Here is a 23916-nt window from a genome sequence, read left to right on the forward strand (position 1 = left end):
AGAATCCTGAAAGATGCTCTTTATTTAAACATGTATGTACAGGTAGTTTCAGCGTATTTTTCTGCATATTTGTTCAATATTCAACATCAGGACCTTCATAAGTTCACTACTACTACTACAGAATGCTAAGTTATCAGAGGGAAGGTTAAGTGACGGGGGGGCAACACTTTGCTTGACATGAGTCACTAATGTCCTAAATACACTCAAACATACACCGTCTATTGTAGGCATTTACAAGAGAGTTGCATTCATTTTCCTGGTGTTTTATCATAAAAACGCAAGACTTAATTCAGAGGATGCAAGTTGTTTGTCAGCAATATCCATTATATCTATGAATGATGACACACTACCACAGTCAGTAATTTCCAGTAGCTGTTGGCTGAGATGATGTCAGTGATGTGACACGGCAGACCATTTAAAAAGAAAGAGAGAAGGGAAAAACCAGCCACTATGTTGAATGAAATGATGTGTAAGTGTTGGCATATACAGGCGTGGACCACGATAATGAAAGGTCAGCGAATCACAAGTGAAGAGGCTGCTACAAAGATGGGTCATGGGGTTGTATGCCAGTTGGCATCAACCTCTCAAAAGTGAAACGCAAATGTTTTGACACGTTTCAGTGTTAAATGATCTTTAAGATATAATTGTATCGGAGTATATTCCCATTAACTTTCTATAACCCTAAATAAAGACGACTCTGCATGTTTCGCCCTCAAAACGTATTGCAGATATTAATGTAAAATCAGTACATTTACTGAGTACTCTATATGATGCACATTATCATACAGGGTGTGTTTGGAAGTGTTTGATTTTATTTAGCAAAAATGGATCATAAACTCAAAATCCTCATATCAAATCAAATCTTAAATGGTCCTGCTTTACTTGTCTTCCTGGAGTCTGGAGTCTAAATTGTATAGGTCCATCATATTCCGTTCAGTTGCATCTTATGACGACTCACCTGAAGAATGTCACCTTGGACATGATCATCTATTTATCTCGCTCACCTGCAGTTTGGACACATTGATTTAAAATATCTAATACGTAACACATCTGTATTAAAATGTCTAAATACAACTCGACCTTCGTTCAGTATTTTGTTGAGTTAGGTGCTCAAGTTGTCCTTAATGTTTCCAGCAAAGTTCAAACTCCAGAAACCGCATATTTACTCAAGGTAACAGTCCGTTTCATGTAACCTGGCAGGCGAGACTAAACATGGCATGATCAAACTTTAATACATTACGTCTTCCGTTAAGATTTCTGTCCGAGTCGCATACATAGATTTTAATCAGCGGTGGTGGTTGCTTGTCAGTAAAGGCAGCAACTCCCATGATCCCACACTACTCCAATATTTTGTTCCGATTGAGAGACCCCTTAGTGACAGAAATTACAAACGGTGTGTTCCTGGCATTTATTGTCATATGACCCAGCTTTGTAGCAGCATTGCAGGTACGTTTTTGTCAGGTGTGCACTGATGTCCGATCTCTCTAAGTATTTCTGTGTAAGCCTTGAATGACACCGATGGAGAATTTAATGGCTACACTGGCCAAAGGACGGAGTCAAAAATACTGTTCAGCTTCGGTAGCTGCCAGCCGTCTCCAACAGTTAATAGGCAGCCGTATCTTTTGTTCTGAGTTGTGGGTCTCCTGAAAGTGAAAGAGGTTCACTGGTTGGTGTTAAAGGGCTGAAATGGAACGATAAGTACCCGTTGTCGAACATGGCGGGATGCAACTGATGTTTTTTCCTGTCGGACAGAGAACCCCAGCATGTATACCTCACTTTATAGACATTGTGCTTGTAGTTCTGTGAATGCTCTCACTTTTTATCAACCCCATGATCACAGACCATATTATCATCTTCAAGGACTGTTACATGATAGAATGACCCCATCTGATTCTCATTTAGGACTTTTTTTTTTTATTTACATTTCCCTTTCCTTCATATACACTGCGGACACGTGTCTTCACTCAAAGAAGCTTCTTACTGTGAGGTTCCCCCGTCGTGTACTGATCAGGGATCAGTTCCCAAACTCTGGGCTGAAAGCTTGTGAGCTCAAACTCGAGTACAAACCTGATCTCTGAACAGTTTCGAGGGGGAATCCGCAGCTAACTGAGGTTCTGAATCACAGGAGGGGATGACTGACATGTCATGTGACGTGAGTGTGTTGTTTCTGGCACGGGGGCGGGGTCATAAAGAGGTCTGTGTCAGTTACATGACGGCACACTGGGTGGCTCCGCAGCAATCCTTAATGATGGCCACTCCTGACTTGGTGATGGATGGTTTGTTGGGCGGCGGCTCCGGGATTTGTCTTTTGGGCTTTGGAGGACCTTGTTATGAAGAAAGAGAGAGAGGGGGGGAAGAGATGATCACAACGTGGAACTGGAAAGTGGGCAACACTCCTGCGCTTCTCTGACTTTGTGTGTGTGTGTGTGTTTCCAAACATGGTCGCTCACTTTGTGTGACTTTGAGCTTCTTCTCCAGAGGGATCAGCTTCAGTCTGAGGAACTCCGCCATCTCCTTGTCCTCCTCTCGCTCCCTGAGTTTGGGATACAGTCACACAGTCAGCCACTTGAACACACATGATTTATAGATTTAGCGTGCTAGTTTAACCACAGTTTGTGTCTCTGAATGGGCCTTTATCAAAGAAGACATTGTGACATGTCGCAGTCAGAAAAGCACATGTGTAAATGATAAAATCAGTCATGGGCTGAATTCTCCTGGTCCTGGTGCTGTGCTGGCTGGCTCACCTTCATGACTTACTGACTTACGGAGCCACTGTCAAATGTCATTAGCTACACATTTTCCTCCTATGACACGTCAAAATGTCTGCCATGAATAAACAGCCTGTTACATTTGGATCATGCATACGCATCTGTTGCTTTTTAAGATAAGACTACAATGGTTATCTGGATCTTTCTCTTGCACAATAAAAAATGATTGTAACCCATTTGCCAAGTTGTGTTTGTAATCCAGAAAATGACGGTAGCCAGCTGTAAGATATCTCCTAGATGTATTTTTACAAGACAAGATGAAAAAATGTGTAAATGCATTATATTATATCTAGCCCACATTGTACAGATTGGGTGAAGATTCATGTCATTCCTGACCTTTTTGTCTCTTTTGTTAAAAACAGACGTTTTTATCATGCAGCAAACAATAATGTGTATCCATAATAGCCACTGCATAGCTTAAGAGATGGACATGTCAGTCTGTGTGTCTAGCACTTTGGCCGAGACTGAACTATTATATAGACTATTATATATCTATTGATGGGTTGCCAATGTTCCCATAAAATCTCACTGACATTGGTGATGCTATTATTTTTGAGCAACAGCTGTTTTTCGAGCTGAGCTGTATCCACTTCCAAATTTGACATTTGGAGCTGCTCAGAAAGACCTCACGATTTGCTCGCAGTTCACTCTATGTCAGTGTGTGAAATAGCACATGATGCATAGTAGTTGTGCGCATCAAAATGCCGCTTAGACGGTTTGTTGAAGCTGCACCGTGGATTTCTTTGTGACTCTCATTGATCTAAAACCATGCTGGTGGTTTCACACGATTTAATATCACAGAGTTATCTCTGTCACATTGTGTGGGTTATCTGTGGGCACAGAGCGGGAGGAAGAAGAAAATGACAATGCCGAGCCGCGGTCATCAGTCAAGCCTCCCACAGGCACACACACCGAGCAGCCAGCGCTGCGATGATGAGGTGACCCTGTTCACGCTCTCAGTCATGCTCACATTCACTCCACATGTTTACTCTAATGAGTCCCCCTCCTACTGTTTCTTATCTCTGTCAAATGAAGAAATGAACTGTCCCACCCAACACTGTCTGGATAAACAAACAGACTGTCAGCTCCCGCAGACGTCCTCCCGGATATGAACTGTGACTGTATGCGGGAGCGCTCTACCTTAATCTCTCCACCTCAGCATCATCGACCAGGAAATCCCTCTTCTGCACCAGCTTATGGATCTTCAGGATCAGCTCCTCTTCCCGCTGCTTGTGCTTCTTGGTTTTTTCTTTCTCTGGGGGGAAGGGAAGCAGGAAAATTAAAAAAAAAACAGACAAAGTGATAAACACGTATATAACTGGATGGTTGGGGCATTCTGATCTGAAACCCTCATGTATTACTCGAGAGCTACATACGTTTGTTCACCTGCAACTGACCCGAGCAAACTGACCTTACAGCAAAGTCAGCTGGCTCTTGAACACTTGAGTCACATCCCAAACAGAGCCTTAACTCCCCCCCTCATGTATAATTTATGACAAATAAGGCGCTGACTTAATTATGTAAATGCTACAGAGCTCTGTTTCATGTTTCATTTGACGGAGGAATTTGCATCCACGCGGTCAGACAGCCACGAACGCAACATCCTCTCTGCTTTGCCTCACGTTCCTAACCTTCACACCCCGGAGCACAGAAAGAGAGACACACATAAACAAACAAAGTACACACACACACACATGTGACTGCAATATGTGTGTAGCTGCAACTGCTGGTATCTAGGCTAGGTGGGAAGAGGGGGTTTGAAAAAACGGCTGCAAACATCAGCTCTTTCTCCTCATCCGGAAATAAAGCGGAGCGCTGCAGCTACAGTGTGGATCCCCCCCGAGGGCTGAACAATCTGAGGCCCGCACGGCTACAAACCCAATGTCAAAGGAGGAGGACAGGCAGCAGGATCCGTTTGTCACGTGACTCATTGTGCTGGAGTTAAGTAACGAGCCCCCAACAACTGCACACATGAGGCCCCAGTGGCTCATGGGAATGTCAATGAGGGGCAGTTTTTGTGTGACGCTGTCGTTTGTGTGACCAGTAATCCCACATGCATAGGAGCGGGCGACATATAGGGAGGCTATAAGATTTACTGGAATGCCACCAAAGCTGAATCATTGAGGACAATGAGGATTTTCTTCCTGGGCATTGTGGTGGATATCTCATGGGCAGGTTCCAGTCACTTTAAACTCAGTATATATTCAAATTTGACTATACTGAACTATAAATGGAACCGAACAGATATATAACAAATGAAACACACGAGGCTGTTAAGCTCGTTTTAGTTCGGTATAGAGAGAAACTTGAATTCAGAAGGTGTATGGTGGTATTTTGCTGTTTAGTCAGCAAGGTAGAAGAAAAGAGAATTTTAATTTTTTTGACTTGTTCATGTAGTTCAGTTATTACACTAAAAGCTGGCATAGATCCCCCAGTTTAAACTAATAGGGGCTGTCAAACTAATGGCTAGCATGCTAACTTGAGTAGATATCTCTGCACAGTCTGTTGATAACGTTAGTGCTTTTTTTTTTTTACATTTCAAACTAAAATTCTGGCCCGATCTTTCACATTGCTCCCTTAAATCCTGAATTGTTAACATCCTTGTTGACTTGCTTGCGATCTTCTTCACTGCCTTTGTTGGGTGCGCTGCTATGAAACATGGCACAGATGTCATAAGCAGAATAATGTAAGCCATTGGCTAGGCATGACTTGCGTGAACACTCATGTTCAAGCCAAACAGAACAGGGACCCACTGTTCTGTAGCACTACTACGGCTCCACACAATGGCTTTAAAATAGATTTTGTTTTGCATCTGATTATACTGAGTCACTTCTCTGACACTTTTCTACTTATGCGACTCAACTACATGTTTACATTTAATATCAATTGCCGCGTGTTGACACATTTCCTGCTGTTCAGGAAAAGTTGCGTAGGATCGCTTTAATTTGGGATTGTCTTGTCAGCGTTTTTTTCTTTTTGGGTACCTAGGCAGGAGGGCTGTGGGGTTGGATTGGGGGGTCATGGCCTCAGTATTTTTAAAATCCTAGCTACAGTGCTGAATCAAATCCACTACACCACAGTTGAGGGGATCAAGAATGACCACAGAGGTTAATCAGTGCCTTCCTGAGAGCATTCATACAGAAAGACTCACAACAGTTGTTTTTACCCCAGGACTGCTGTGGTGTCCTGTTATTTCACCCTCATTCTGCACACCGTAGGGTTGGAGAGTGGTGTAGAAACCTGTGATTGACAGATCACTGGCTGGTTCCCCGGTTAACAGCTGACTGACATCCGTGTGTCTTGTTGCTATGTGTGTCCTTGGTTTGAACACGACACCAGCCTCTCCCGCTCACACACACTTACACCCGATGTAAATACTCACTGAGTGCTGTTGCCAGGTCCGCTGTATGCACAGCTCCACGTATGCCTCGCTACGTGTGACACAGCTGACGTCAGTGAATCATTTCAGCGCGTTCTCACTGTAGTTCAGATACAGACACTGGACCGTGGAGTTAAACTAAAGTTTGATTCTGCGCCCTGCCCGTCAAACGGACCACAAAAACATCCCTCGAGTAAAGAAAAATGAGTGTTTACTGAAATTCATTTTGGACCCCTTGCCTGGAAAGCCTCCCCTCAGCTCATATTGCCCACACAGTGATGATGCATGCGCGTATGTGTGTGTTTGATTATCTCTCCCTCGCAACCCCACCACGTCTGAGAGACTTACGATCAATCCTGCGTAGTTTAGCGCAACGACACTTCCTATAAATCACTGTGATGCCTGCTCAGGTTATGGGACTCTGGCGAGCTGCAAACAGAAGCACTTTCCGCCAGGAGTCTGAACAGGGAGCGCGGGCAGTTTTGCACCCAGCGGGATAATTCTGGGTGGTTTATTTCCTGATATGCTTACAGCTGATTTTCTTGAAGTTGACAGAAGACAGAACGTATATTTGTGTGTGTGTGTGTGTGTGTGTGTGTGTGTGTGTGTGTGTGTGTGTGTGTGTGTGTGTGTGTGCGTGTTTAAGCTGTACCTGGTATGGTGACAATCTGTCTCAGCTCCTGCTTTAAACTCATGATGTCTTTGCAGAGCTGAATGTCATCCATCCTAGAAAAACACGAGAAGGCAAACAGTAAATCGCTGGCTTCCATCAGATTAAAGAACAGCAGATATGATTAGCTGCATCCACTTCCACTTGAAACGACGTTAGGCAAAGTTATATTGAATAGTGAAACAGTGAAAGAAATGAACTAAAATCGAGCTGTCAGGCACCAATGTTGTGTTTTGATGACGTGAAAAAAATTCTTTCAGCGGCCAAAAACACAGAGATTTTTTTTTTTAGACCTAAATATTACCTTAATTATATATGACACAGATGAAAAAATAACATTTCAAAAATATCACAGTGTCTGTTTATCGGTCAAACGTGTCATTCCAAGCTTTTCACATGAATCCATGGCTCCGTGTTGCTGTTGTTATGATGATCCGAGCAGCACGTGCACATCAGAGTTTGGTTGTGTTGCATTCTCCTTAATGGGAAAAGAGGCTTTTTCAGTTTTCACCTGTGGTACTTGTGTGCAGTTGAGGATGCTGTAACAAATAATATGATTTAATTCATCAACTGGTGTCCATTCTTTAATGGGCGAGCGTATGTGACACATCAGGAAATGCATTTTGTAACAGATTTTTTGCCCCAGAGTGAAACAAAATTCTACACGTGTGTAATTTATCATAAATCCAAAGTGCAGTTAGGTTTTCTATGTAACTTCTTTCTATTTGAAGCTAATAGACAAACTGATCGGAGACTCTGTGAGGCAGGTGAACACAAGTACAGCTAAATTGCTGTTTTTGACCTCAGACGGAAAGGGCTAATCTAATCTAATCCATTAAATCTGCTCATCACAAAACAATTAAATCCCAGTTAAACAGTTGCCAAGAAGTCTTTAAATTGTCTTATCTTGTCTGAAAACAAATATATTATATTACAGTTAATCTACATCAGAGAAATGTAGGGCTGCAACGTGTGATTATTTTCATTACCAATTAATCTACATACAGTATTAGCAATGACAATAACAACCATTTCTGGGGCTTCAAAGCTTCAAAGAGAATAACCCGTGACTATTCAAAGTAATGTCAAGATGGCTAAGCTGTCATTTACGGTTGTCGTGTGATAAGACAAACTCACTGTAGACTTGTGATATGCCCCATGTTTCCTGGACTTACAGTATTTGTGGTCATCTCTGCAACTTTTAGAGTTATTCCAGACGCTTGACTTTTTCAACGTCTTGCTAGCATTGCTGCATAATGAATAATGTTGCACTGCTATTACTGGGTTACTTGGGATTTTTGATGCAATGCATTAAAACAAACAACCAAACAAACAAAAACCACAGAGGGCATGGCATACTGATTTGGGCGTCTATTACCATGGCAACGGTTGAATCTTCAAAGCTTTTGGGTCAGAACCATAAAGACTCTTCATTTGCTATCATAAAGAACAATCAGCAAATCCTTCTCTGTTTAAGATGGAACCAGCAAATGTTTGACACTTTTGTTTGAAAAATTAAACGATTAATCAATTATTAAAACTGTTAGCAATTCATTTGCAGCTCCTACGGAGAGCATCCAATACTCCCATTCGCACGTCTCAAAGTTAATGTTTGGCTGCTTAATTAATCACTGAATCAATTGATCAACTATAACAATTTTATGAATTAATCTTACGTGGATTAAATGATTGATAGATCAAGAAATCATTTTGGCACCAATCCCTCTGCTGTCCTGTGAATATCCACTCTTGTACTTGTCATTTAGACATCACGGCTTTAGGCCCTGATGTGTCACTCACCATGAGAGCGAGCAGATGGAAAACATACAACATAAATCAATCCATGCTGCACTCTGAGACCTCAGGGCTTCGGCATTTTCTTTCCCTCTTCCTTAAATCCCTGCCTCTCTCTCTCTGCAGAGCTGTGACAGCCACCACAGAATTATTTCTCCCGGTGATAGATCAGCCGATGACTCATCCATAGCTTCCTCCTCCTCCTCCTCCTCCTCCTCCTCCTCCTCCCTCTGCTCTGTTTTACACCTCCCTTCTCTTTCTTTCTCCCCCTTGACCCCTCCCTTCAGCTTCTTTCTTCCCCTTCTGTTTTCTCTCCCTCCTCCTGCCTCGTTTTTCACTCTCTCCGTGCTATCTGTGGATTCCAGCAGCTTCTGCACATGACACTCCATCTGCTAGTTAGAAAGTGTGTTTGTGTGTGTGTGTGTGTGTGTGTGTGTGTGTGTGTGTGTGTGTGTCTGTTTGTGTGTGTTTATGAGCCGTCTTGAGTCAAACAGAGCCTGACAACAGAGACGTAAGCAATAAGCAGCGTGGCGGCCTAATGAAGCCTTTCACATGGGCGTGTGAACTAACATTATCAACTGAGTGAGCTCTCTAAGACGTGTTCCTGCCTCATCAGCCATCACAAATGTTGCCGTTCAGCTCGATATGTTACAGTGGAGAGGCAATTCGAAACACCGGAAAACAAACAGCGGCTTGTATTTCCACTTTCAATTCAGTGTTATATAGGTGAAATATTGGACGCTTCATTAAAATGTAAGTGCAGTTTTTCCCCGGTTCATTTCCAGCAGTTTTTGAGAGGCATATTGTGCGTCAAAAACTTTTCAGCTGAACAACAAACCTGCACTGTTTAGGAACTTTTAAGCTACACTGAAATCGTTTGATTCTTCACATGTACTAGGACTGTGCAATAACATTAAAGTAATGTCATGTTCATGTCACAGTTATCTTGGACAAAATAGTTGCAATTCACAATTTATCGTCAAGTGTTTTTGCTGACGAGTCTTACAATGGAACTAAAAAATTCTCAAATACTATTCCTTATGTTATGAAGAAAGAATATTGTGCAAACAGAGATGGGAGTAAAAACTGTGGGTGTTGAATATGTTTCAACACATTTACCTTTTTATGTGGAGGATATCATGAATAAGCTCTGCCGTCAGCCATGGTTAGGGTTAGAATCATCAGGTAATCTACAAAGTTAACAACTAAGAAGCCTTTTTGAATTTTTTTATTTGAGGACATTTATGATTATCCTGACGATGGAAATCCATCCATTCTTTCACAGTATGCGTGATTGTATATTCTGATATCAATACATTGTAAAAAAAAAAAACAGAAATGACGTCAAAATAAAAAAACCTGTTATTTTTCACTGTATTGAAAATCATACCGATCAGTGATATGCATTAGCGTTCTATTACCACCAAAGACATGTAAGATCCACTGTTATATGTCTAGCTTGGTTTATGTAGAAAAAAAAGAAAAAAGAATGGATGTAAAAATAATCAAGTTGTGCCGGACACATGAAGTCTCCTACTCCTCCTTTCCCTTCTGGACCAGGACCAGGTTCTAACCTATCTGTGATGTCACAAGTAATGGTAAGTGGACTTGCATTTTTATAGTGCTTTTCCAGTCTACTGAATGCTCAAAGCGTTTAACAACACTTGTCACATTCATACACTGATGGCAGAGGCTGCCATGCAAGGTGCCAGCTGCTCATCAGGAGCAATTTGGGGTTCAGTATTTTGCTCAAGGACACTTTGGCACGCATCTGGGGGGGGGCTGGAATCGAACCAGCAACCTTCCAATTAGTAGATAACCCCTGAACTGCAGCCGCCCCAAAGCTCATAGGCCAGCTCTTTGAAATCAGATGATATGGTATTTAGTCGGGACTCTTCAATCCGTGATTGCTCACATGCTGCATGTAAAGCAGATGGCAATAAAGATCATCGAAAATAAACACAGTGAGAGGGTCATTAATATTGTAAGAGGATGGTGATGCTGAAAATAATGTTAAGACACAGACCCAGTCTATGTAACATTGTATGAGACACCAGATGTTACTTTACAAAATGTGCTGCTCACAGTATTAGACTTTTGTCAGAACAATTTTTCAACATCCACATTGCTGTAAAGGTGGCGAGGAACAGACAGAGAGGAAATAAATACAGTAAGTCATTCCAAACACTGATCCATAATCCTTGAGGCTAATGTTGAACAGTTCATCATGGTGACTTACTCAGCTGCTATTGGCATGTCCAGCCCTCTGCATAATCAATGGACAAATGGGCTCCCTCGGTCTCAGACAGCCTTAAAAGAGCCAACTTATGTCACAAGGAGAGAACACCCGAGTGTGTTCTTCGCAGTGCGTCACCAGCGTCCACCCAGCATGGCAACGCAGCAAACCTAATGCTCTGTTAGATTTGGGTGTTAGAAAAACACAGAAAACTGACAAATCAGCAACTCACATGAAGCGCAGCTCGGACTCCCGGCGCACCAGGACCTCTCGCAGGCGCTGGATACGAGCCATTTCCACCTCGATCTCCTCGGGATCCAGGGTGCTCTCTGCCATAGACACATCTGAGTGACCTGGGAGGAAGCACAGAGTAAAAATGAATAAGGGGTGAAAAACAAAAAAAGATAGTATGTGAACAGGAGACTTTAAAAGCAGGGCAGAGTGAGACAAACAAACATCTACAACGTAGTAGTGGTATTGTTTTTCTCTACAAGGACAGCTCTGCTTCAGACAAACAAAAGCTCTCTGCGCGTGGATCTGACTTAGGATGTTAATCATAAATGGTTTTATGTGACAAATGCATCGTAGAGCTGCTAATTTTCTGCTTTTATCACTGAAAACTTTCTGGCTGCGTCAGCCTCTTGGCAAACACATTTCTCACCTCGTCTCCCTGTGACGTGTCCGCTCACATCATCCAAGAACATGATATTTGGGCAGAAAGCAGCACGTTAAACTGTCACAGCAGGTGATAATGACTACTTCTTATCGAAAGAATCACTTGCTGATGATGTGAAAACGCGTGCGACACAAAGAAAAAAGACGGATTTCATGCTGAAACCTTGAGAACCTTTTCCACAGAAAATACCCTCCTCCTGACATGGATCAATGAGCTGATTGGGTCATTCCTTCCTGGCCGGGCTGGCTGACCTCACATTCTCCATGTCTACCACTAAACACTTCCTACCCTGACCAAACACGTCCTGGACAGATCAATGCACTGGCCACTGCAAATGAAGGCTCTTGCAAACATACTGGCCAGCTTTACCAACATATTACAACAGAATTGGAACAGTATAGATTTTGATATGTCAACACAAATATCTGAAGTGTGGAGCTGAGGGCGGTTATTGGTGTTAGCGCCTTCCACTAAATACTCCCAATCACCTCCATCGCAAATCATGGATCAATCAATACAAAACCTGTGTTCCAAACTGGGGGGCGTGGCATTAGTGAGAGATGGAGGTTCCCCAGGCAAGTTGCATTATGGGAAGTGCAGGTTTGAGAGCTTTTTCACCCAAACCCTGGGGCTAAAAATCAGTATGCGTAGGTATCAAGTTGGAAGCCTGGCACCATTTCTGTCTGCTTTCACGTCTCTATTAGAGACTTGAGTGAATGAATAAACTCATCTTTTGTCCCATGTTATTTGTGTTACTTGTGTTCGTGTTTTTTTACACGTCTCTTAAAAGCTGCCAAGTATGGACACATAAGACTGCACTTGGTATCTCTGCAGGCTTGATTCTTTGACATTTATCTTCAACTTTTATGCGGAACATGAATATTTCACAGAGCCAGCCGATGCACCATAGTGAGACTGTGTGACAATGGAAACATGCATGACGCTAATCTCTACTGTCATATTCCTAAAAAAAACAAAAAAAAAACATTAAGGCAGCGAGCAACAGTTATTTTCTCATATTTTTGATTGATGCGCTGATTATGTTTAGTTTTTGTCTATAATACACAGAGGATCTGTCTTTGTGCTCTGCCAATTACTAAACAAAACAATTGATTAATCCTAAAAACAACCAGCAGATTAATCAATAACTAATCTATTAATCTTCTGTAATCCTTTCTCTTGTCCATGCTGGCTGTGAAGTTATCCTTTTAGTAATGACTGCACTGTGACAACATCCCCAGTCCTCGAGCTGGAAGGTCTGAATAAACAAACTATTTGCATCTTTAATCCCGAGCTGTCAAATGTGACGCACGACACTCATCCACAGCGTGTGTTGCCACATTAGAGGACTGGATCAGCTTTTTCGCCCTCCTGCAGCAACACAAGCTGCAGTCTGCGCTCGTGGTACTTTTCATGGATGCTTGCTGAGGACAGAGCTGACTCACCACAGCAGACAGAAGTCTGCACAGGCGGGCCCTGGTTTGTTTGTGCCTCGCTGATATTGAATCATCAACCAAACGTGTCTGCTGACAAAAGACGGCAAAACCAAAGTTTATCACACCGTGGCACTGCTGCACAGCATGAAAACACAGCAGGGGCTAAAGTTTGCTGAGTTTTTATTTCTCTATTTGCCTTTTTTCTGTCTGTCCTGCTCTTCTTCGCCCGCTCCTCCCGCTCTCTCACCGCCACGTGCTGCCCATCAATAAGACCAAGCTGCATTAAGTCTGAACTGGTGGCACCACGCCAGCGCAATAATTTCTTAACAGCTCCCTCTCATCTGAACAAGCTGCACACACATACTCAGCATTAAAAACATTACAAGGAGTGAGGCGCGTTGACGCTCCCTAATTAATAGCAGCTCGTTCGCCAGGGACAGGTGAGGTTAACTCTCAGGCCTTCCACCTCACAACACCTTGCAGACATAACCAGTGTCCTCACACACACAATTCATCCGCTTCAATTAAACCAGTTTCATTAGGACAAACTGGCTCATCAGTGTCATCAGATTATGGTTTGATGAGGGATAAACAGCCAGGAGAGCCTGGATCGTGCCTGGTGCAGCGGCCACATGGGGCTCGCCAACAGGGAAATGTCAGCATCTGTATCTGACAGCCAATGCAGACGCCCCTGACACATCCTGCAGTCACACTGTATACACGCTGCTGCTGCTGCTGGGGCAGCTGCATCTGGACCGCAACCCCCCCCCCCCCCCCCCCCCCCCCCCACCCTTGCCCACCCCCACCCTTCAAAAAGAAGAAAAAATACAGATGTGAGCACACAAGAGAAAATGCAATATAAACACAGGCAGCATTTGTCTTGGCTTTGGAAATAAGAGGAGATAAACTTGAGGGGGAGTTCGCTCTGGTTTACCTGTCTTGTTTTTTTCGTCGGGATGTGTGTGTGTTTGTGGTAGACAGACACACACACACACACACACAGACAGACAGAGAGAGAGAGAGAGAGAGAGCAATGACTGGATCTGTGTCTAAAAATATCCTCTGCATTTTCCCCCCCGTCTTCTCTGACTTAATCTGGAAGTTTCTTCACACCCTGCCCTCCTGATGAGTTATCCTCAGTGGAACTGACTAGGACACGTCTTAAAGGACGTTATCACTCGGTTGCTTCCGTCAACACATGCGTCATCCATCGGCCTTTATCACTTGGGCTTTGATAATGGGACAAAATAACGGAAACATCCGATACAATGGCTCTGCAGCTGATAATGTTTATTTTATGATTGCTCAGGTTTGTGGTCATATCTGAGACTGTTTAGAGCTGAAACAATTAGATTGCTATGTCAATTGAGAGAAAATTAAATGTCAATTACTGGTGTTGCATATAAAAAAATACAGTAAATTGATCATCTTTGGGTTTTGGACAGTAGGCTGACACATTCATGTTTTCAGATTTATTTTATAACATTGTATAGATCTGCAGCTTATGATGCTCATTTTGAGCTGAAACTGAAAGCAGGGTTAGTCCAGCTTCACAGTTATATTTTGAGGCAGTAGTTTGTGGTGTGTTGTCATTTTACTGCTCACACCCCCCCCCCCCCGTGCAATTTAAAGAGACTTCAAACTGCCATCTTTCACTAATCTTGCCACAAACTCAAATTATCCCTGAGTGTGAAATCAAGAGTACACAGCCTATACACCGGGGTACTGAGTCATAGCACATATTGCTCCTGCTTCAGGATTTCTGCATCAGCCCAGACTGAATCCAACGAGCACAAGTTTCCAGATGCGCTGAGGTTCTGCTGTCTCTGTGGTCGCCTACACCCCCCGGCCCAGTTTCATTCACAAACCGCGCAATGCCCACAGTGTTCATTTAGTGGAATTAACGGGCCTTTCAGCACCGAGGAGCGGCATTGGTAACGTCCCGAACCTCTGTGAGTCACATATTAACCATTTCTGTTCACAGAGTGAGACATACGCTGGAAACACTGGGACGACAACTCGCTCTTCCTGAGCACCGGGCGGTGGAGCAGCATCGTGTGTGGATGCAGGACGCTCACCTTTGTCCGTCGTCCATGCAGTTTCCGACACGGCGCCGTAGCTCCTGAGCGCGCGCTCGGTGTCCGAAATAGATTTCTTCAGTTCCATGTCGCGCATGTAACCAGGATGCAGTGCGAGTCTCTGGGCTGAATCTACGCGGCTCTCCTGTCTGCAGGCGTCCTTCCCGATAACTCAGTTTCACCCGGTGACAAGGCTCCAGCGACCCGAGACGTTGAGCATCTTTATTCAAGCTTTTGAGTCCCTCGACGTGCGGATGGAGGTGAGGATGCGGGGGAGCATGCGCAGTGCGGGCAGGGATGTGAGGATTTGGGAGACACCCACTGGCACCGAGATGACGTTAAAAATAAAACAATAGGCGCCCATAGGCATGGGTTCTTATGTCAGCCTGTCCAAGAAAGCGTTTCTCGTTGGCCTCTGTTGAAATGTGCCAAAGCTCTGCATGGATATATTTCATGTATTTATTATTAACAGAGGAATGTGAGAGCCAGCAGGGGGTCATAATAACTCTTAACCATTTTGTCTCTCAAGTGTACCTCTGGCAGGCAAAGGTTACAGGTGAAATGTGCAAGAATTGTCGTTTAAAACAACCCCAAAAAATAAACTAGAATGATCTACACAATGTGAAGCAGCAATAGTGTTGATGTAATGTATTGAAGAGATATCCACTGAAGTTAGCATGCTAACCAGCTGGCCCCAGAGGATGTCGCTCTATTACAGCAAACTAAAAATTCCCCTGTGACACAGAAAACATTTTCCCCATAGATCGCCATCATAAAAGGGGATATCTGTAACACTGTTGACAGTCAGGAATCTAGTTCTTCTGTATGGCCCCGGTCCAGATAACCTCTTTCTCCCACGTGCCCCTAGTGGTATGCACACCAAAACTCCCCTTGTAGTCTGGCTAACTACACTGCTAATTGAGCTAACAAGCTAACAGTAGCTGCAGATCTAGGATGTTAAAAAAAAAAAATAGCCAGCAGCAATTCACACTTATTCTGGGTTATGCTGTCCTTATTTGTCACTAGTATGACCTAAAGGTGACCAATTCTGACATATTGCACCTTTAAGTGGCAGGTGTTTCCTCATGAGGGATTCTGGTTGCTTGTGGCACATTTAGACAAATGGAGTCTGGTTGAGCAGACTGTTATAAATTTAGAAACAACTTCATTAAAAGAAGCCCGAAGCTTCATTTTTGAAGTCTTAAGAAGCAGTGAAATATAGTCTGAGTAACTAAAACTGAGAGCAAAAACACAGGCTGCAGATAAAAAGCAAAGCAGCACCCAGCAGGCCTTTCAGAGTACATGCTGTGCTCAATATATTCCCACAAGAGATGGAATTGGAGCTTCAGTTGCATCTAAACGATGAGTAATACAGAGGTATGAGTAATATTTCTGTCTGAACACAAGCCAAAACACACCCTGGATGTACCTTTGATACAAAAATACCAGAGGTGCATGTAATATTTCAGATAGACTGTAAGCAATAAGAATAAAACTGGGTCATTTGTAAAATAAACAATTCTGTGTTCAAGGACTCGAGTTCAGTTTCATGTCGCTATAATCAGTAAACACTCAGACAATGAATCAACTGGATGGGAATAATTTATTCAACAATATATATTATTTATCTCTACCACAGTTAGTGTGCAACTAAAGTGCAAGCTTTGATCGAATCAATGTTTCAGTACATTACAGTCATAAGCATTGACCAGTAGTGTTATCAAAACTAGTCCAAAAATCACTGAGAAATTTCTGACTGTGTTAAAGTAACAAGCCAACCTTTAGTAATATTACCCAGTCTTCCTTTGCTGATATGAACAAACAGAATATTCATTTATTTAAACCTTCAGTTTCAGTGTAACACATCAGTATATCAATCATGATTAGAAACAAACACTCTAATACTACACTAATAATAAGTTATTTTACTTATAGATGCAATTTAAAGTCTGATAAAAGGGATGAACAGTTGCTTTTCTGTACCCTAATTCAAACACTGTAGTGTTATTAATATATTATTCATAGTATTAATTCTTTGATGTGACAGATCAAGATTATAATCACACAGCGTCTCAAATTCAAACTACATGTGAGACTCAACCATAAGAGAAAAATACAAGACACATCTCTCTGTGACACCAGGAATTTCAGAAATACATGGCAACACAAATGAATGAAAATATATTTTTGTTAATTATCTTTCTGAGATGGAAAAGATAAGTTAGCCTAAAACTTTGTGAATTCTATATAGAGGAATAAAAGTCAGCCCTTGCACTGAGCTGAACTCTATTTATGAAAAGGAGGCATCTGACGTTACATTTCAAGAATCACTGCAGACAAGGAAACCTAATAACATTGTGACTAAGAGGTAAGATTTATATTGTTAGAAGAGCAAACAGTATGAAGAGTTAGGAGATGTTGCAAAGAGAGACAACAGAGTGCGCTCCGCGGTATCACATTAACATAATGTACAACAATAGGCAGGCAGCATTTCCACATTCAAGTAAATGGATGTTTGAGACAACCTTCATCTATTATTATCAGACAAACTCGAGGTAAACTTCAGTAGTAATTCATTACAGCGTTAGAAATGTTAAGGGATGATGGTCAAAATGTTGAACTCAAAAATGTATTGTCAGATATGTTTTAGTGTTTGGGTCTTAAATGATGCACTGTTTGGGAAACTATTGTAAATTGTATCTTGTGTTGTCTTAGCTCGTTGTGGTCCTGTATAAAGAATGTATCGACACATTAATAACAAATATATTTAGAATATAACAAATTATTGTACCTGTACGCATTATTAATTGGCACTTCTTGCACTGTAACAGAGTGTAAACTGGAACAAAAGCAGACAGTCCTTAGAGATCAGGCACTCTGTCACGCTCACAGATAACAGTCTCAGCACATGTGCTAAAAAAGAGAAAGTGATATGATGTTGAGAAGTTCAAAGTCTAAGCTAATTCATTAGCTGCCACTCCACATTGTGGAAATTATTCTTTCCCTCGCCTTCAAGTTTTTCATTTTCATGTGAAGCAGTGGACTCTGTAACATCAACCTTACATTTTCCCATCGTCACAGCTCCCATCATAGATAGGGAAGTCCTCATAAATCATCCCAGTATCATTACATGTTGGTATGTTTACACCTGGGTACATTTGTTTATTGTTGGTTGGTTTGTAAGCAGGATTACACAAAAACTACTGAAAGGTTTTCGATGAAACTTGGATGGAGGAAGGGTCTCGGCCCAGACTACACCTCATTACTTTCTGAATAGAGGAACAGATCTGGGAATTTATTTCTGAGTTATGAGAAAGTACAATTTGATGCAGATCCAAATAAATGTATGTAGTAAATTATGTTTGTTTTGATATTGGATTAGGCTTGATTGAGTTTAAGGGGACTATTGGGACTTGGCAGAGTTATGCACTTTTCTAGTTCTAAATCTCATAAGACAAGACTGCATTTATAAAAACAAAAACTGATGACAAATGCAGCATGGTGATAGTTCACTGTGCAATGTAAAAGTTGGCATTGCATTTCCCCATGGAAATGATGTGCTGTATGAATATTGCAGAATATGCTGTATATACATTCCATTTGCTCAATGTTTCCTAAAGCACCATAGATCGTCATGAGGACACACATTTTTAGTTTAAGCACAGTGAGACTTGGAACTCAAACCCTGACAGTGATGGTGCAACAACAGCCAGGGACAGAACTGCACTGGACCAGCTGTCTCCTGTTCAGTGCACAGATCTTTCTCTTTCGATTTTTTGTCCCCCTCTCCGTTATCACTGACTCTTCACATTTAATTTCTCAATAGGTTTTGATGCAACTGTTGCCTCTTGGGGAGCATCTTTCTTCTCCTTAGACTCTGCTTCATCCTCTTTAGGAGGGAACAACCATGCAAGAGCAGCACCAGCTGTGCCGTCGCCACTCTGACGTGAGAAGCAAAGGAAGGTGGCCCAGACAAAGGCACAACAGCCGGTGAAGGTGGTCCGGACGTACAGAGGCACAAAGGCAAAGTTCAGAAACTGAGGGAGACAGATTAAGATGATAGTGTGTTTATATTAATTTACTTGGATGTAACATTAAATATCTGTAAATAATTCCAATTTATTATTTGAAAGGTAGTTTCTAAAAATAAAAAAAAATCCTTTGAAGGTATTGTTATGAAATGTCAAACAGATACTATTGTCCACACCTAAAAAAAAAGGACTGATGAAATTTTAACTACAGTATTTAGCCCCTACTCTGGCAAACAGACAGCTATAAAAATATTTGATACAGATCAAATGTTTCAGGGGTTGCGTGACAAAATTAATTGCGAAAATACCAATATTGTGTCCATTTGAATATATGACCAGCTAATGGAACTAATGGAAATGTGAGGAAAATTTTGATTTTAATAGTGAAGAGAATCCACACTCAAAGTTCCACTTACTAACAGAAACATCAGGTTTTTGGTGAGGCAGTGACATGTGACTGAAAGCGCAGAATCATTAGTGAGTGGACCTATGATCTTAGATTACCTTTACCATATATTGTCTCCAAAGGTTAGAAAATTAACAGTTATGCATTAGAGATATTAATTCTTACCTGCATAAACGGCCAGAACATTAGCCCTGTCTAAAAAGAGAGACAAACAGAAAGCACACAAACATTTGTATATGTTCAAAAGAAAACATCTACTTTCAATTTCAACTTTGGTGACTGAAAGTCATATGACTTTGTAGGAGTCAGAGTTAGCTAATGATCAGGAGAGCCAACAGTACAAAATCAAATAAAACATGATTAAAAAAAAACTGTTTGCATACACAAAACTATGGGTCTACTACAATACATAAACTGTCTTCAAAACACATTTTGGTTCAGGCACAATTTATTTTTCACACGATATCACAGCTAACACCATATTCTTTAAGTGGCAAGCACTTGCTACTTGATGCTGGCAAGATTCAAGGTGCCAACAGGAAGAACATGTTGTGACAGGCTGTCTCTGCTCCTATTCACCTTATATGTGTTGAGGAATTTTTCTCTCCAGTCTTCCGTGATGTCCTCTTTGCCCTCCAAGAAGCTGACACCTGGGTGACAAAAAGACAAGTGACAGTTTGTTCTCTTACTCTCAGCTGGAAAATTATTCAACTGGTGGAAGGTAAACAGGTGTAAAGACAGACTTTGAAGAAACCATAAACACAGTATAAATGTGTGTCTTACAGGACTAGGGAAAATAATCACCATGGCAATATGGCATGTCATAATTTCTCAACCTGTGTTATTAATACACTAATGCTGGTATTATCAGTCTAATGACAGCATGTACATTGTTTTGATTAAGCATTAATTAGATGTATATGTATGTACATATAAGTATATGTATGGGATGTGCCTATGTTTTAGTCTCCTTCATTTGCTTCTTTATTGAAAGTCGAACTGCATGTAGTTTATTGATGAAGGTTCTCAGTCATCCAGGTCATGGTAATTCTAAGTGCTGTATCGTAGGCAACTGGGCTGGCTCTGATTGGTTCAAAATCAGAGCAAGGGAGGTGGACACCTTCACAGAAAATATAAATGCTGTGGACAACAACATGGTGTTCCAATGAGAAGATGTCAGAGGAGACAGTCTGTACTTCTTGGACTATTCAGTACACACTGAAGAAGACAAAAGCCTCAACATTGAGGTGTGCAGAGAAACCTATACACACAGATCAATACTTGCTGTTTGACTCTCATCACCCACTGGAGCACAAGCTGGGGGTCAACTAAACCCTAAACAATCGGGCTGAGATGCCCACTAAGTCTGAGGGGAAGAAGACGGAACAGAAGCACATCAGGGGAGCACTTAAAACCTATGGCAAAATTGGACCTTTGTCAAAACCGCTAAAAGATCCAGAGCAGGCACAGACGAGGAGACAAGAAAACATAACAACATCTCCATTCTCTATGTTGCAGGAACACCTGAGAAACTCAGGAGGATTTACAATAAACATCATATCGCAGTTCATTTTAAACCTAACAACACACTGAGGCAGAAACTTGTCCATCCTAAGGACAAAACACCCAGGCATAAACAGAGTAATGTAGTTTATGCTGTTTGATGCAGCCAGGACTGCACAGATTTGTACACTGGAGAGACAAAATAGCCTCTCCATAAACGAATGGCACAACACAGGAGGGCCAACTCCTCAGGTCAAGACTCTGCTGTCCACTTACATCTGAAAGAGAAAAATCATTCCTTTGATGACAACAATGTCAACATCTCGGCCAGAGGAGACAGATGGTTTGAAAGAGGAGTAAAGGAATCCATTTATTTCAAACTGGAACAGTCCTCTTTGAACAGAGGAGGTGGTCTAAGACATGACTTATCACCCACCTACAATGCAGCACTGAGTTCAGAGAACAACCATTCACGCATGGGCTCATCAAACCCTAGCAACCCACATGAAGGCCGATTGGGTCAACGACCCACAAGGGGCCCTAAGGGTACTGGAGCTCACACGTGTCCTTAACGACTCTGTAAGGACACTCCCACACAGAGATTAGAAGCCTGCAACTCCCCTCCAGTTAGTTAGAACTGAAGAAGCCTCTTGAATGAGAGGCGAAACATCTCTAAGAAACTTAAACAAGTCCAGCTGCCTACGATACAGCACTTAGAATTGCATGCAGTTCAGCTCCCAGCATCCACTATATTTTGTATCATTTATACCTTAAGCGAAAAACTCTTCTAAAATCTTAAAATTTTGCATATCTTCTTTCAAATTATAAGTTTAATTCAACTTTTAATTACTATTAATACTTTTTTATATAAAATAATACTGTTCTCCATTTTTACAAATATACATACTCCTTCAGCTGCTTCTTCATATTAAATGCAGCGCAACAAGCTTAGCTCTGAGACATTATGTAAACAATACAGTTTAGCTCTCAGCCATTATTCAAGCATTGCCAAGTCAGGTGTATGTATACAGTGGCAATTCACAACAAGTTATTTTAGGATACTTTTTAATTGGAGCAGGCCTAGACTATATGCTTCACCGATGCAGTGTAGCTCCTAGTTTACACTATCTTTCCATTTTAAAGCCCCTTTCCAGTTTTCTACCTGTTTGTATTGCTTTCTATACTTTTACAACTCTTATCTATTCATTCCCACGCTCAGTTGCCCTTCCTGTTAAAATGTCCGATCTTTCATGTTACCATGTGTATCTTAATTTCTATCTCTAATCAGAGCCTTTACCACTTTTCCTACTCTTCATACTCCCTCACCTGCTTCTACTTACTAATTTAAGACAGCAGTGCAATTTAGCTTCAGCTATTCAAGGTCCAGCATTCACACTGTAATTTCTTAGGAGAGTGCCCACTCTCGTTATCTATGTCACTACGAGCACCATGTGACATGATAGGAACAATAAAGTGAACATTCAACTGTGTCGCAAGCTCTTCGCATAAATGACTGTATAATACTATTTCTGTTGGTTCATGCCTTTCATTTGACCTCTGCTAGTCAAGGTTTGTTTCACGGGACAATGAACAACTGCTGATCCTTACACTACAAGAGAGGAGTAAAGAGAGGACTTGGGTCAAGTTACAAATTGACAGACATGCGATCTGCTTTGAAGTTAACCATTAACTGCCCGGCCGGCTCTCAGTGTGCCCAAGGGGAGCTGTAAAGTGTCGCCCGGACCTTTCGTCCTACTAGCCTCCCCGCTGACCTGTGTAGAAGACGCTGGTAGCCAGGGGTGCCGCTGTTGTCTGGTCCAGCAGCAGCTTCCTCATCACCATCCTGGCGGAATTCCCGGGGAACGTCCGCTCGAGGAACCGCATCCAGAAGAAATTGAAGTTGCCATGGAAACTGAACGCGATAACGGCGACGTTCCGTGTGTGGCTCCAGTCAATCTGGTCCCTCCGCGAGAACCACTGGTGGACGAAGTCTCCTCCGGCGAACAGACAGCCGTACAGTGTCACGTTGGTGACCCAGGGGAACCGACGGACATGTCTCAAAAACGAATTACGCATATTTGACAGTTCGCCCAGTTCAACAAAATATCGTATAAGGAAAATGTAATACTTAGCTTAATGTTGGAGTTAGCTGACGTTAGCTTACGTTAAAGGTGACAAATTACATCATCTCTGTCCAGAAATCTCCGTGCCGCGCTATCACAAACACTGACCATTTCCGTCCAGTATTCGATGGAAAACGCTCATAAAGCTTATCGGCGACGGAGTGTGGCGTTATATGTTTATCGTTAAATGGACGTCATAGAGTAATACAGTATTAGCTAGGATACTTGCTTTTCGTGCACCATCTACCACCCGGCACGGGACTGCGAGTCTGCCACCGGCCGGGTCTGCACATCCTACGTAAATATACTACGCCCCTTTTTACGTAGCAGAAAAATACAGTAGCTACAGCTGAGGGGCGGAGCACAGGTCTGAAAACACTGTGCAACCGTGCTATTTCATGACTGAATATCTGTCTGCGGACAGTGTGTCAGTATTAAATGAGATGATTTCTTCTCAGCTTTTTCTTTTATCATATCCCATATCTATGTCCCGCCCTCCTTTCTTTATATGAAAACGCTTTTGTTTTGAGAAGGGTCCCTTTTAAATAAAATCTAGATATGTTCTAAAAGAAACATTATACAGTTGAAAAATGACTATTTCAGTGGGCCCTGGTGGACAAACAATCTAATGGAGACACAGTTTCTACATCACTTCAAACACATCTTGACATTTGTGTAACCCCCCGGTTATTTCTTGTTGTTTATCAGACACCGGCTACAAAAATACTGACGAAATCAGCCCATCCTAGTTTGGTTAGGTGTTAATGGTTATTGCGATATGTAGTAATAATACCACTTATGACAATGTTGTCAAAC

At 42.0% G+C, this 23916-nt stretch overlaps 2 protein-coding genes across 2 annotated transcripts; both read right to left on the reverse strand.

Annotated features, from left to right (window-relative positions):
* Positions 1 to 4: 4 nt before the first annotated feature.
* Positions 5 to 15336, reverse strand: bmerb1 (bMERB domain containing 1). Its single transcript, XM_030398061.1, has 6 exons — positions 15038 to 15336; positions 11080 to 11200; positions 6800 to 6873; positions 3909 to 4023; positions 2451 to 2533; positions 5 to 2324 (listed from the first exon to the last, which is right to left on the reverse strand). Exons 1-6 carry the CDS (start codon positions 15132 to 15134, stop codon positions 2206 to 2208), a joined length of 609 nt encoding a protein of 202 aa, XP_030253921.1. The 5' UTR covers positions 15135 to 15336; the 3' UTR covers positions 5 to 2205.
* A 1285-nt stretch (positions 15337 to 16621) lies between these two features.
* LOC115591188 (mpv17-like protein) lies at positions 16622 to 23408 on the reverse strand. The gene is made up of 4 exons (XM_030432948.1): positions 22750 to 23408; positions 20054 to 20124; positions 19640 to 19669; positions 16622 to 19074 (listed from the first exon to the last, which is right to left on the reverse strand). The coding sequence occupies exons 1-4, from the start codon at positions 23051 to 23053 to the stop codon at positions 18832 to 18834; spliced, it is 648 nt and encodes a 215-aa protein (XP_030288808.1). The 5' UTR covers positions 23054 to 23408; the 3' UTR covers positions 16622 to 18831.
* Positions 23409 to 23916: the final 508 nt, after the last annotated feature.

The sequence above is a fragment of the Sparus aurata genome, chromosome 1, assembly GCF_900880675.1.
Source record: "Sparus aurata chromosome 1, fSpaAur1.1, whole genome shotgun sequence".
NCBI classification, from domain to species: domain Eukaryota; kingdom Metazoa; phylum Chordata; class Actinopteri; order Spariformes; family Sparidae; genus Sparus; species Sparus aurata.

Coding starts and splice junctions, on each gene's coding strand:
- bmerb1 (XM_030398061.1), bottom strand. CDS start 15,134: ATGCGCGACATGGAACTGAAGAAATCTATTTCGGACACCGAGCGCGCG. Junction 4,024..6,799: donor ACAGATTGTCACCATACCAG/GTACAGCTTAAA, acceptor CCTTCCCCCCAG/AGAAAGAAAAAACCAAGAAG. Junction 2,325..2,450: donor GAAGCTCAAAGTCACACAAA/GTGAGCGACCAT, acceptor CTTCATAACAAG/GTCCTCCAAAGCCCAAAAGA.
- LOC115591188 (XM_030432948.1), bottom strand. CDS start 23,053: ATGCGTAATTCGTTTTTGAGACATGTCCGTCGGTTCCCCTGGGTCACC. Junction 20,125..22,749: donor TACCAGCGTCTTCTACACAG/GTCAGCGGGGAG, acceptor TTTGTCACCCAG/GTGTCAGCTTCTTGGAGGGC. Junction 19,075..19,639: donor TGTTCTGGCCGTTTATGCAG/GTAAGAATTAAT, acceptor TGTCTCCCTCAG/TTTCTGAACTTTGCCTTTGT.